The sequence below is a fragment of the Rhopalosiphum padi genome, chromosome 2 (assembly GCF_020882245.1).
Source record: "Rhopalosiphum padi isolate XX-2018 chromosome 2, ASM2088224v1, whole genome shotgun sequence".
NCBI classification, from domain to species: Eukaryota; Metazoa; Arthropoda; class Insecta; order Hemiptera; family Aphididae; genus Rhopalosiphum; species Rhopalosiphum padi.
In genome coordinates, this window is record NC_083598.1 from 90094098 (window position 1) to 90107916 (window position 13819).

The 13819-nt window shown below is 25.9% G+C and overlaps 1 protein-coding gene across 6 annotated transcripts in view; it reads right to left on the reverse strand.

The window, feature by feature from the left end:
* Positions 1 to 13204, reverse strand: part of LOC132920344 (aquaporin-like) — a 37486-nt gene extending 24282 nt beyond the window's left edge. The window contains exons 1-2 of one of the 6 annotated variants that reach the window (XM_060982650.1): positions 13030 to 13204; positions 12433 to 12537 (exon numbers count right to left, since the gene is read on the reverse strand). In XM_060982650.1, coding sequence (XP_060838633.1) covers positions 12433 to 12510 — 78 coding nt within the window. In that variant the 5' untranslated portion in view covers positions 12511 to 12537; positions 13030 to 13204. Of the gene's footprint in view, positions 1 to 6067; positions 6213 to 12432; positions 12964 to 13029 lie in introns of those variants that run through there. The other 5 variants (XM_060982649.1, XM_060982646.1, XM_060982647.1 and 2 more) reach the window with 5 other exon arrangements.
* Positions 13205 to 13819: the final 615 nt, after the last annotated feature.

The window sequence follows — 13819 nt, forward strand, 5'->3', positions numbered from 1 at the left end:
CCATTTTATAAGATAGAAACAGCGTACGGGTGTGGTATGTCCTTTTAATAGTTGGTGCATATCTGCAGTCATTTAGTTAAAAATAAAAATATAGATACGAGCGATTTTGACATAATATTAATCAGCTATCTAAAAACTATGAACAAAAAAGTCAAAACACTTAAAATGTCCATCAAAAACTTAGATTTTAACTAACTGCCTATTGAAATATATTTTTCAACACCCACACGAACACTCAATACTCATCGACAATAAATGGTAAATCCAGTTGTAAAAAATTCAAACCTTTTAAAACAAGAAAACATTAAAATTCAAGGAAAATACACAGACTACAATCATTCAAGTCAGGTAAAATATACGAACGATTCTTACGCGGTTCTCAAGGTATATGGTATGTACAATACACTAATACAGTAATGTGCACACTTCCGGTTACATGGTATAAAAATTTTATTTTACAAAATTACTATTTGATAGTTTCAAACAAGAACTTTTAATTAAGTATCACATGTGTATAATATTATGTTTATAATTATATAAACATTATGTAGACACAAGAGACATAATTCATGACGAAAAATGTATCAGTCATTAACTTTAAAATATTACAAATTAATCATACATAAAATAACATAAAACATTTTTATTTTAAATAATATATTGGTACGTTGAAAACATAAATCGACAGAATAATTAACTATATAAAAATATTCCATGTTATACTAATAACTCCAAAAAATTTTCAATTTACATTTCGTATGACCAATAATTATATTAAAACTACAGCCTACAGATCAATATTATGCAATAGTCTTCAATAGACCTACTCAATGTAGGTACTTACCATATTGAAACAGTGAGCACTTTGACGGGACGCAGGTGTTTCACAAAAAATGGCAGAAATAAGAATGAATATTATATGTAAATATAACGTAGGTATATATTATTAAAACTATGGTTTTATAAAATACAGATAAGATTTAGTGCGTTTTGATGTTCCCTAACACACTTTGCGATAATTAGCAATTATAGCGTTTTCCATTGACTGAACTAACTCCACTGATGTGCCACTGATTTTCCACTGACCTGGTGCTAGTTTCCCAGTTACCATATCCATGGTGGCCATATCAGTACTTGGGTGGAAAAATTGTTATCTTGTAGCACTTGAATCAAACCATCTCAAATAGCTCGTGCGCCAGTTTTACGCCAAGTGCAAAACACTCGTAGTTTTTCAAGATGGAACACAGAAAATACAACTATCTAGTGCAAACACATTTAGGTAGATATATAACTCGCCAATGACATTCATTGTATACTGAGTAGAAGTAAATGAAAAACACTATTAGGGGCGTATTTAAAAATTGTTCATGGAGGGGATGTCAGATAATTTCCCCAACATAGTGTTGTTGAGGACTTCATGAACATAATTCGTTTGGGTGAACTACGATTTTTTCCGTAAAATAAAAACCATGTGTTTGAGTGAGTTCCTATAATAGTGTGTTTGAACGAGATTCATATACTGTGTTTAAGTAAGTATTATAGAACAGATGATAAGTTTGGTAAAATAATGGAACTGCAGTTATCTTTTGGTGCTATAGTGTTATACATTTTAAGGGCATTAAATAATTTTCTCATTGTCCTGTTCTTTTCCGTGTCCACCAGCAAATTAGATTTTATGGTTTCAGTATTCAGAACTATTTACCTACGAGAAAATAATTTAAATATTTCTGAAATGTTGACGTATTTTATCAAAACTAACTTTAAACATTTATAAAAAAAAATTGAGACTAGATTTTTGAAATTTTTTAGTTGAGAAATTAACAGCTTATGAAAAGTTTTGAATTAAATTTTCAAGCACTTCTACCCAGTGAATATTATAATATAAAAATTTTATGAAAATTTCAAGTATTAATGATAATTCAAATTTTGTCATAGAGCCATAAAAAATCCCGTTTTTCACTAATTTTTTTAATTCTTTTTAAATGTTGTACCAGAATTCACTTCCATTTTATAAAATATATTTAAATATAACATGTTAAACAAACATAAATATTTGTATTGCCCCAAAATAAAGTGATGACAGACAGGAAAAAAACACATTCAACGATAAATTATATTAAATAAGCAAGAATAATTAAAGCAAGCTGTGACAATTAGTATAGGTGTGTTAGGTGAGATTAAAATATTAGAATACATAAAACACGCAGAGATAAATTTCATGAAAAATATATATAAAATAAAACATTTTTTAAACTTAATTTTAGCAATAAGAAAATACACTAATTATATAACTAATAGAGTAATAACTATTTCAAAAAAATATTTTTTTTTTGTTTTTTTTTTCAAACTTAAATTTTTAATCATACCCGTCGAATTCTTGGCCCAAACTCATTACAGGATATTAAAAAAACGTAGCCCGAATACATTACAATGTTTTAAAATTACTCATTTGAACGCAAACCACCCAGACTTCACATAAATATGGGGAGGTTTGGTTGATAAGGTGCTTAAATATTTCAATAACACCCCCAAATATATGTTGGATTATAAGTTATAACTCACAAAAAAGGATTTCTTGAATGAAAACAGGCAAATATGTTGCCTAAGAGTGCCACAACACTATTTGTCTAATTAGGCTTTTCTCAAAATCTATACAGAGATATTGTGTCAATTTCTAAAGAATGACGATATATTGGAATTGTATAATTAAAATATTTTGAACCATTTACAAATATACAAACTTAGTAGAGAGATGTGTCCGTATAAGTAATTTATACACTATTTAACTAAGAAAATAATTTGCGCTCACAAAAATGTGATCCTAGTTGCGCCTGTACCTCGAAAATGATAAAATTGTTAAAAAAAGTTTCACATAATTTATTGTATAATGTATAAAGATAATAATATCAAAAGAACAAAACTGTTTAAAAATTAACTGCTTCTTAAGATTTTGTCAAAATCTTGTTATATGTGAAAATGTCTCGTTTTTCTTAATTTGTTTCCCCTATTTTTTTTTTTTAAAGTACTTAGAATTTATCACTTTTTTTTTTGACCCTATAAATACCAAATATATCTAATTTTCTATCAGAAACATTTCTCAATTAAAAATTAGTTTAAAAGGTGATAACAAACTCAAAAAAAGCACACGAAAATCATTGTAAAATAAATACATTTATTGCTTTACTCAAGATCAAAAATATAATTTTATTTTAAATTTATTTTAATTGTTAATTTAATTGTAATTTTAATATTCTAAAAGTTGATATATTTATCTATTATTTTACAGTATTCAGTAAAGCCATCCAATTTACCTTTATCTGTATTAATTATGAATTTTTTTCACTAATGCATCATGCTATAGGTTCTATACGTTTTTTCCATAGGTACGTTATAAACTGCTAATGTTGTTTAATATAATAGCACCTATTATGTTTAATCTCACGTAAATTTTGTTCACTTTAAGTGGACAATAATAATTCACAGTGATTTCTATGAAAGTTTAAAAATTCAGTAATTAAGTTTATTTGTTCTTATATTATTATTCATCGCAATACGCGTAAGTATATCTACTTGTTAATTATAGTATTGATATTTACAGTGTTTTAAAGTACCTACATACATTTAATTAGTTTTTACGCATTTCGTATATAAGTATAATATTGATTTCGTTCACACTCTATCTAATATAAGTGAGTTTAGTTATATAACTGATATAAGTGACGTTCACGTGTCGTCTCGAAATATGAACGTGAACGCGTTCGTTCCCAAACACTATATTATAATTTATGCTCAATGTTATGTTGTTAAATAATAATTATAAATTTATTTAGAGGTACATACTATAAAATAATTGTTGTTTGGTAGTAAATAAAACGGAATAAATTATTTTTTTAAATTTATTGTATTGATTGATAAGTATAAGTTCATCCTAAGACAAACGCATCATTCGACTGGAATATTAAGTTAAACGACGAGAACGCGTGTTTTGATTTATGAATAATGATAAAATAGTATGTCAATAGAGTTAAATTGGCAATAAGGTCATAAACTAATAAATTAAGCGTGCACCATAAAATTATTTTAAGATTAAATCTTTCTAATAATCATTTATGACTTTTATAAAATATTAATTACGTAGCATAATATTTAATATTTATTTAATTAATTATTATTTCGATTATTTTTCAAATAAATGTACTAATAATTACATTCACGCATTAATATCGTAATTTTCTAGTTATTTATGTATCGTAAATTATTAAAATGTACCTACCCGTGAATAATTATTGATACTCCGTTTTTTAATTGTTTTAAGCGTATACGTACAAATTTATAGCCAGGTATCTATACAATTTTTAATAAATATTACTTTCTGTTATTGATCATAAGTTTATGAATAATTTGGTTTGGAAAACTAATCTATTATATCATATTATCATACTATACCATATTATATTGTACACATTTTCTTAAAATATTAGATGTATTAATATGTTGTGCATACAGCATAAGTAATAAAAAATTTACATAACCAATAGAACAAATAATTTAAGATTAGAGAAGGTATAATGTTAGGTACATATTATTTACTATGAGATTTATTTTATCAATTTTTACTGATTTAATAGTTAATAATTTATTTTTTTTATCGTTAATCAAGTATTTATTTGTTTGTTTAAAGAACTGAATCGTGTTATATTTATTCCCCGGATTCGGACCTAAACTTTATATTTTTTATTTTTATAGTAAGATTATTATTTATCAATTTGAGTGTTGTAGAGTCACAACACATTATTTTATACAATATTATAATATAATAATTCAACATTTAATAATTATAATAGTATGTTAAATATTTAATGAATAAATGTCGTTTTGAAAGTAGAATAAAATTAAGTACCAATTTTGAAGCACAAATTTACGCCCCTGACGTAGGCACAGTATGCCATACTATTGATTAAATATTTTATATTTAACCAATGGCCATACCCTTTCTACGCCACTGAATTTATTAGTAGTCCACTTGCTGTTTAAAAAGAATACACAATAAGGATGTAATAAAATTAAACGCTAAAATATAGTTAAGTTGATGAAGATAACTAATATATTATATGTACAAGATCTCCCTTCTTCAAATAATGTCACAACACAATTCTTTCTTGTTACGATTTCTACTAAGTACTTCAACTTATTATTTAAGATATTATTTTTTTTTAAATTTAAGTTAAATAATGATATAAGAGATAAAGTAATAATAAAGAATTAAAATAATTAAATATATGTTAAACAATATGTACCTACTAATAATTATTTTATTTTGTACAATCATTAATTAAGATAAGAAAAATATGTACGATCATATCTAAGTATAATTTGATCCATTTTATCGTTAGAATTTTACTATAAAAACAATAACATTACATTTCAGATTTTGCAAAGTTAAATGAAAATTCGAAATGATATTTTTTTTTGTGTGTGTGTCGTACATTTGTGTAGCAATTTCTTTATTATTCATTCATGGTTCTAGTACCTAATGTTTTAAATTCGGTAAAAACTAACAAAATCTGAAATATTTCCCATGCGTTTTTTTTACAGCAGTTAAAAAATATTTTTAATACAATACAGTCATATTTATTTATGAGCATTAATATAATTCAGCATTATATATCATTTTTAACTTTAAATGAATTTCCTAATCCACTAATTTCCTTTACTCAAACCCGTTATTTGTATACCTAAACAAATTATTATTTAATTATCATCATTGAATTTATATTTAACATATCCATTGCCTGTACTTTACACTGAAAACATATAAACTAGGCACACAGTTGAGTGAGTTCCCTATTTTTATATTTAAGCTTGAACGAGACGTATTAAAAATTATAATATTATAATATTGTATATACTAACAAATTATATTATAAAAATTGAGAAAGATTAATAATTAATAATTATTAGGTAGTAGGTAGTAGATATATAGAACTATGTTACTTCTTCTCTACCATTTTTATTAGGTATATGACACTTTTCTTAACTAATTGATAGTATTTTAATGATGACTTACTTGAGAACTTTAAATAATCGGCTTAAAATTTGTATATACTATTACTTAAAAAAACTGACAGTAAGACAACAACTAACAAAGATCAGGTATAAGTATACAACTAATATGTAATTATTTGAATAAATGTGCTTAAACAGGTTTTACCTTACAATACTGCACATCTAAAGGTCAAAGGATACATCATTAATCAACACTGTTAAAAGACCTTTGTACTTATCATTAATAATTAAAAATAATGGAAATATAGACACATACTAATATGAGTAGCATAAGGAATTATACACATTAAATCTATCATTATTATAAACTACCTACATAATATATGTGTTCATTAATGTATATTAATAATAACAATTAATTAAAAATATAAACTTTTCATTTCAGACCCTGAGCAAAAGAAAGAAGCTATTGGTGTCAATAATTTCTGATGTATTTCTCTATTCATTAGGTTTGCAAGTTTTCAAAATGTTCATTAAGTTTCAGAATTCTTGTACAGCACTTTTATTGGCCGATATTGAAACATCATAGTAAAGTATAGGAAATAGACATTTTTTCGATAAAAGAACAAACAAATATTAATTAAAAACTGAACTTATGATAACTATTCTAATTTTGAGCAGTAAGCATACCTACGACATTTATACATCATACATTAGTTTATTTTTTGTCGTTCATGCGTAATATTATTGCATTATTTAATATTTACTATAGGAAAATGAGAATTATTTTTTTTCTATTGTTATTCAATATTCATATGATATTCAAGGATTTCAATTGAAAAACAAATACACGTGGTTTGACCTTTATTCCTCAGAATAGTATTATTATCATTATTATCCACTTGACGATCAAAATTGTGCAGGAATTGTTTAATATATTATGTGCAATATTTACTGAACAGATTAATACGAGTGTATCAGTTTCACAATTTGAGATTCATTTATAACGTACCTAAAACTAACATTTGTAAAAAAATAAATTATAGTAAATACTCCAAATATATCTTTTATAATAAACTATCAATATAATTTTCATATTTGCAAGTATTAAACAATAAAATGCAACAGTTTCTATATCTATTTTAAGTAAGAAGTAAAAATGATCCATAATTATTGTTATTTAGATAGACTTAATTCCAATCCAAAATCACTCAATACAAAAATGGCCACTTTAATAATTCTAAAAACTCTCAAATGAAGTTGTAAAAGTCATAATATCCTGCTAGATAATTATAAATATCTATAGTTTTAATCAAAAACAATAATTCAAATATTAAAATATACCATAACAAATAGAAAATATACATAATTTTGTATTAGTTTAATACTATAGATTAATATACAAAATATATATAATTTTATAATTTTACATATATTTAGGTCTAATATCCCTGCAGTCACTAAAGTCGAATTTATTCAATATAAATAAAAAAATAAATATACATACTTTTATTAATGAGTGTGCTCTTATCAATCTAATTTATATGTTTTTATTATTAATATTAAATAGGTTTACGTACATTTGAAATAATTTAACACATTGTATTCATTGTAATGAGTAGTAAAACGATTTTTAATTATTTTTTTTTATGCGGCAAAATATTCAACAATAATATTACTAAATCACATTTTTTATAACCCACTATCTTTCAATAGATTAATTAACCTAATTTTTCAACGTTTGTGGTTTATTATACATGCATAATAGTGGGTTTTGTATTATCTCTGATTTACATGAATCATTTCACACGTTGTTGTGGTTATCTGAATAGTTACAATAGTTCCATAATAAAGACTCATGTATTGCACTATGCCACTGTCAATATACTCGGTAAATTAGTTTAGTAATTCAAACGTTATTTTAATAATGTATTTTAATGTACCTGTTGTTCTGTGAGGCATTTTAATAATTTCACGACATTTTTTCTATAACCAAGCTGGGTTATTCAGATATTATCAGACTATTTATAATTAATATGCTTATTTATCTATATATTTTTTTAAAAAGTTTTCTCAGTTGTACTGAAACCATGTTAAGTTGTACTTTGTACATACATTTATACTTAATAAATCTAATTTAATTTAATTATACTTAAATCATAAAAAATATTAGATAATAGTGGTACGATGAATCTCGAATATATCAGGTATTGAACACCTTAAATCACAAGTGTATTCAGATATGTAAAAGAAAAAAAAGAAAAGTTTACAGAATTTTTACTTTCTTATCGGAAGTATAATTTTTTTTTTATGCATTAACAGCATTAAAATGCAATATTAAAATATAAATGTATTTAATAACAGTTATACATTTATATTTTAACGATACAAACACATACATATTAATTATTATAGCACTGTAGGCTATAAAGTATAAAACATAAGCTACAGTGCTACCCAATGACCAATATACATTTATGCATAAAATAATACTATTTATTTAACATTTAACGATATTTTATAAGAAAAATACATTAGGTGTTGAACCGGTTCACAAGTATTATTATAGTACATGCTATACTCGTACCAATAATTTATATTGTACCCATTAAAACTGCATGTGACAACGGCACAATGCTATACTATAGTGACTTTTACCGTTACCCGTGGGGCCGTGAATCAACAGTCAAATAATAAAAAAAAAACCTGGTTTCGATTATACTTCGTGTCAACGTAACGTACGTTGAGTCAGTCTCATAGGACATATTTTCGGTGTTACCATCTTGACGTAAGCCGTGTCTAGGTATCGATTGTCTATTATATTATGTTGAAAAAAATTTAACCATACTTTTTATAGTTACATATTTACATTTAAAATCAAACTTCTAAAACATAATATAGTAAGTTATAAGTAATATAAATAATAAAAATAATAATATTGTGTAAGAGTTAGAATAATCACAATAAAAACTTTATGACAACTGCTTTGTAATTAGCTATACTAACCTTATTAAACAAAAGTTTATATTAAATTCTTTTACATTTATATTAATACATTTTTCATTTATTTTTACCAGAACATCTTTTGCGTCTAATTGATGTCAATAAATTTAATTATGTCTCATCCATATTGTACTTTTCTTAAACAAGAAATGATTGTATGGTCCGATATAGTTGCGGATTTTTCACTCCAATTTTCTAATTGAGTCATTGGTCTCTATTAATTAAGTAGGTACACTTGTAATGTTCCATAGCACGGGTAGAAAACGTAAAGTTAATCTCGTGTTTTGTATTAGCCATTCAATATAATTTGCTCAAACCAATCCAAAAGAATTAAAACTTCATCGATTTAATTTCTCAGTATGAATGCAAAAAATAATTTGCCTTGATTAAATCTTCTTTTTTAATAAACGCCAACGTCAAAACCATTTACATCTCCAAGAAAAACCAGTAAGGAAAAAGGTAGATTCTCAATAATGTGAAACTCAAAATAAATTAGTAAATTGATTTACTTAAAATTAAAAAATAATAATTATTATTATTTTACAGGAGAATATACTGAATAGCCAATATTGTAAAAATTTGAACTTGAATGCTCATAAAAAATAAATTTAATTTTTGGCTACAATTTTTTATTTTGTTTATAGGTTGAAAAACTTATAAAAAACCTTGTATTAAATTTTAAAATCTAATGTATAAAAACAAAAATGTTTATAAATTTCTAACTATAAAATAATTGACTAATTGTTACGATTTTTATGAATTATTTCAAAATTCTAACTTTGAACGCTTTTAAAAAGATATCATGACTATAAATATTTTTTAGTTCAGAAATAAACAACTTAGTACTTACAAAGATCTTTATATTAAATTTTCAAGATTACCCGTCAACAAAAATTGTGAATTTATAAATCGACATTTATAAAAAATAACTAAACAAACTTGAAAATATATCACGCTTATAAATAGCTCAAAAAATAGTAAAAATACTTTTAAAATTGTATCGTGAATACAAAATGATAATACAAATATTTAGTGAAAATTCCAAGTATCTACGATTAATCATTTTTGAGGTAAGTACACCAAAAAACAAACAAAATAGATTTTTTTTAAAATTTAGATTTACTTAAAAACCCGGTTTTTCTTAATACTTTTTTGTTTTTTCCGATTATAATTTTTATAATAAAAACTAGATCCAATTTTCTATCTAAAAATTCCCTTAAAATTGAAAATCGTAACATTTTATCAAATATTTATCGTGTACACACACGATTATTTTTGTCAAAAACTGATGTTTCGTAAATATCCTAAATTTTTCTGTTTACAAGATTCTAACTAAGTTTTGAAAATTTTACACAAGACTCCTCATACATTTTTATTAGATAATGGAAATTAAAAAAAATTTAGTCACACATTTTTTATCAGCTAATAAAATTATTTTTTTGATAACATTTTATTTACCATTTTATTGATTTTTTTTTGTTATTTTGTTTATACTTATCCAAAAATACTTATCATTTATTTATTATTGTTTTCTATACATATCTTATGACATTATCCGTAAAAATAAAAACATAACAGGAATTGTTTTATTTTTGACCCTTTTTCCCTTACCCAATTACAAACTAAATCCAATTCATACCAGATTCCATCTTTAATAATGAAGATTGAAGCAATATTTTCTGATATAGAAAAATTTTCTTCACGAATAAATATATACTATTATAAAACCAATATTGAATTGGTTCAAAATATAAAAAATATTTAAAATGAATTAACATTAATAGTTAGATTATACTGTATATACATGGAAGTGATGTTTTGAAGTTACCTATACTTCTATTGTCTTCTATTCTCATTCAATTATGAGATTTTTTTTTTATTGAAGGCCACGATTACCACAACCCGCAATTTAATATCATCTAACATTGATAATAAATAATAATTAAAATATTATAAGTGTCAAATAAAAACAAACAATTTCAACTTTTATCAACTATATTCAAATTATATATAGTTTTATCTAGTTGGTATATAATTTGTTTTATTATCATTCCCAGAATTAATAATTATTATAACACACTTGCAATTTATATTAGTGCATAAATAAGCATTTTTAAACTTGTTTTACATAAGTAAAATGTAATTTATACTTGTAAGTAGGTACTAAGTACTATAATATTACCATATAGCCGAATAGGTACTAAGTACTATATTACCATATAGCCGAATAGGTACATTCGTACATATTATTTATATACAATGTTATCATCCATACTGACCATACTATATATTTTTTTTAATTTGATGTTCAAATTAATCTGACTATTAGACCACTCAAGGCCGTATTTGAGGGGGAACCATGATGCCCGGATTGGTGAAATTACAAATAAAATAATTTTTAACACCATCATACATAGTTTAGTTCTAAATTATTGTTTACATTATATTTATAGCCAAATATCAAAACTTAAATCCAGTATTGTCTAAAATTACAATTTGGACCTCCTTCACGGGAAAGAAAAGAATAGCTATATACGGCCTTGTTTACAGTACACTGATAATAATAGTACATTCAAGATTCAACACAATTAAAGGCGACTTTTCACAAAAAATCACTTTGACAGGAACATTTTTTTTACAAGTCTTATTAGTTATTAGTTATTAATTATTATACTATAATCAAGTAAATTCAAGTTTATTTTCTCGAAAAATTAAAATAATAACTCGTAGTTTCACGCATGCATATTTAAATTTATATTTTTTAATCATAACTGCAGTGTATATCTTATCCTTAATCCTATTATAAACACAAAAAAATTGTTTAAAGTTGACTTTACTCTTTAAAAATTCTTCGATTTAAAAGCGTCTTAAGACCTACACATAACAACTAGACAAATTCTAGTTTAGATGTTTTTTATAATTTAATATATTATGTTAAAATTACACGTCTTAATTATAATATATATTGTACTATACATTAAGTATCTATTAGACAGAGAATATGAATTTTCATTAAACCATAGAAGTAAAAAATTTTCAACGAAACAATAATTATAAAAATATAACTTAATAGCTAAAAGTTTCAGAAAATGACTTCTTATTTATAAAATTAGAAGTATAACCGTATATTTTAGTTATTCCTTTATTTACTTTCAAATTTACTTTAAGGAGTTGAATCAATTGCTACTAAATATTCTTTTGGCATAAGAAATACAACTTAAAAGTGAGGGTTTTGATTTATTAAAAATAAAATTAACACTTTTATCTTAATGAAATACAAATCTGATAGCGCGATAAGAATGGTTAGATAAGTAGGTACCTACACATTGCATCAGACGTTAAATATATATTAATTTAATCAACATATTATTGCTTTGAATTTAAATGAAAGTAGTTGAAATACTTTAGTAGTTATACACTCACTTGATCTCGAACGTCTTCAAGGTCGATCCAATCAATGCAGTGTTCTTCCTCTTTGGATGCCGATGTTCTGTCGGTCATCTGCGCTGGTGTAAAAATGTCCGCAGTCTGCCTGCAGTAAAACATTCACGCGCACGATTATTAAAATATTAACGGTAACTGTGGCCAAAATAGTATTAAATGTTTTGGTTTATCGAATTGTTTTCACTAGTCGTCGTCGAGCGCGAGCATAATAAATGTTATATTTCGTTGTGTATACGAAACCGCCTGGTCGCCCGTGTCCTATGCAAGCATAAAATATCACGACAATAATTTATATAGGTACAGCAGGCGTAGTTTTGTTCATGTGCAAATAACACCACAACAAATGCGATATAAATAGTTGTAATAATAATAATAATAATAATGTTCTACGCCGCGTATGATATGCGTATAAAATGCAGGTATAGCGTAGACGTAACGTTGCATTTTTATTTAAAAATATAAATTACATAGACAGTTGTAGGTAATAGCTGGTATATATTATGAGACGCGTTATGGTCATCGTAGATAAATATCGTACGTCGTGTTAAATTTAATAAATAACAATTTACATATTACCTGTAATAGGCTATAACGCGTTTACAGTATAATATACTATATATTATATTTGGATCGCTAATATATTATTACTTGTTGCCGGCGACGAGTCGGACAGCGATCTGATTTGTCGCACCGCACGCGTACACGGTTTTAAACGAGCGGACGGATAGTGAACCGTGTTGGGGACCGCCGCCGCCGCGCCACCGGGTCGTCTCGTCCGACGGGTGGTACACGCGCGCCGGAGCGTTGGCGAGGGCTTTCGTAGGATCTACCGTGTGTGGGGGGGGGGGCGATGGCGAGGGGAAGGCGCGTGTAGGATCCTCGGGACGACGATGAACCAGCTCGACGTCTGTTACGTGATCACTGCTGCAGCGTGTTTCCGTGAGAAGCGACTGCGACGGTTTGGCACCGACTTTATAAATATAACGAGTAACGTGTACTATGTATATATAATAGTGTAACAATGTCGCGCGTTTAAATTTTCTTCCTCGTATCGCGTTCGATGCGTATACGCACGACTTGTGATGTAAAATAAGCAATTTTACGGTATTATAGGTACGTGATAATCTTTTTGGATAATAATTAACTCGAAAAAAAAGAGAGTAATCAGAGTAACATGTTGTTTTACCCACAAACGACTTTTTGAAAACTCGATAAGCATAAAGAAATAACGGAATGACGATGGGCAAATACGTCTTAGATTATATTCCTCGCAATCATTAAACGTCTAAATATTAATTAAATCGTTAGTGAGCTAATATAATGGCCCCTTAAACACGATTTGGTGGCTCACGATTGGTCCAATAAA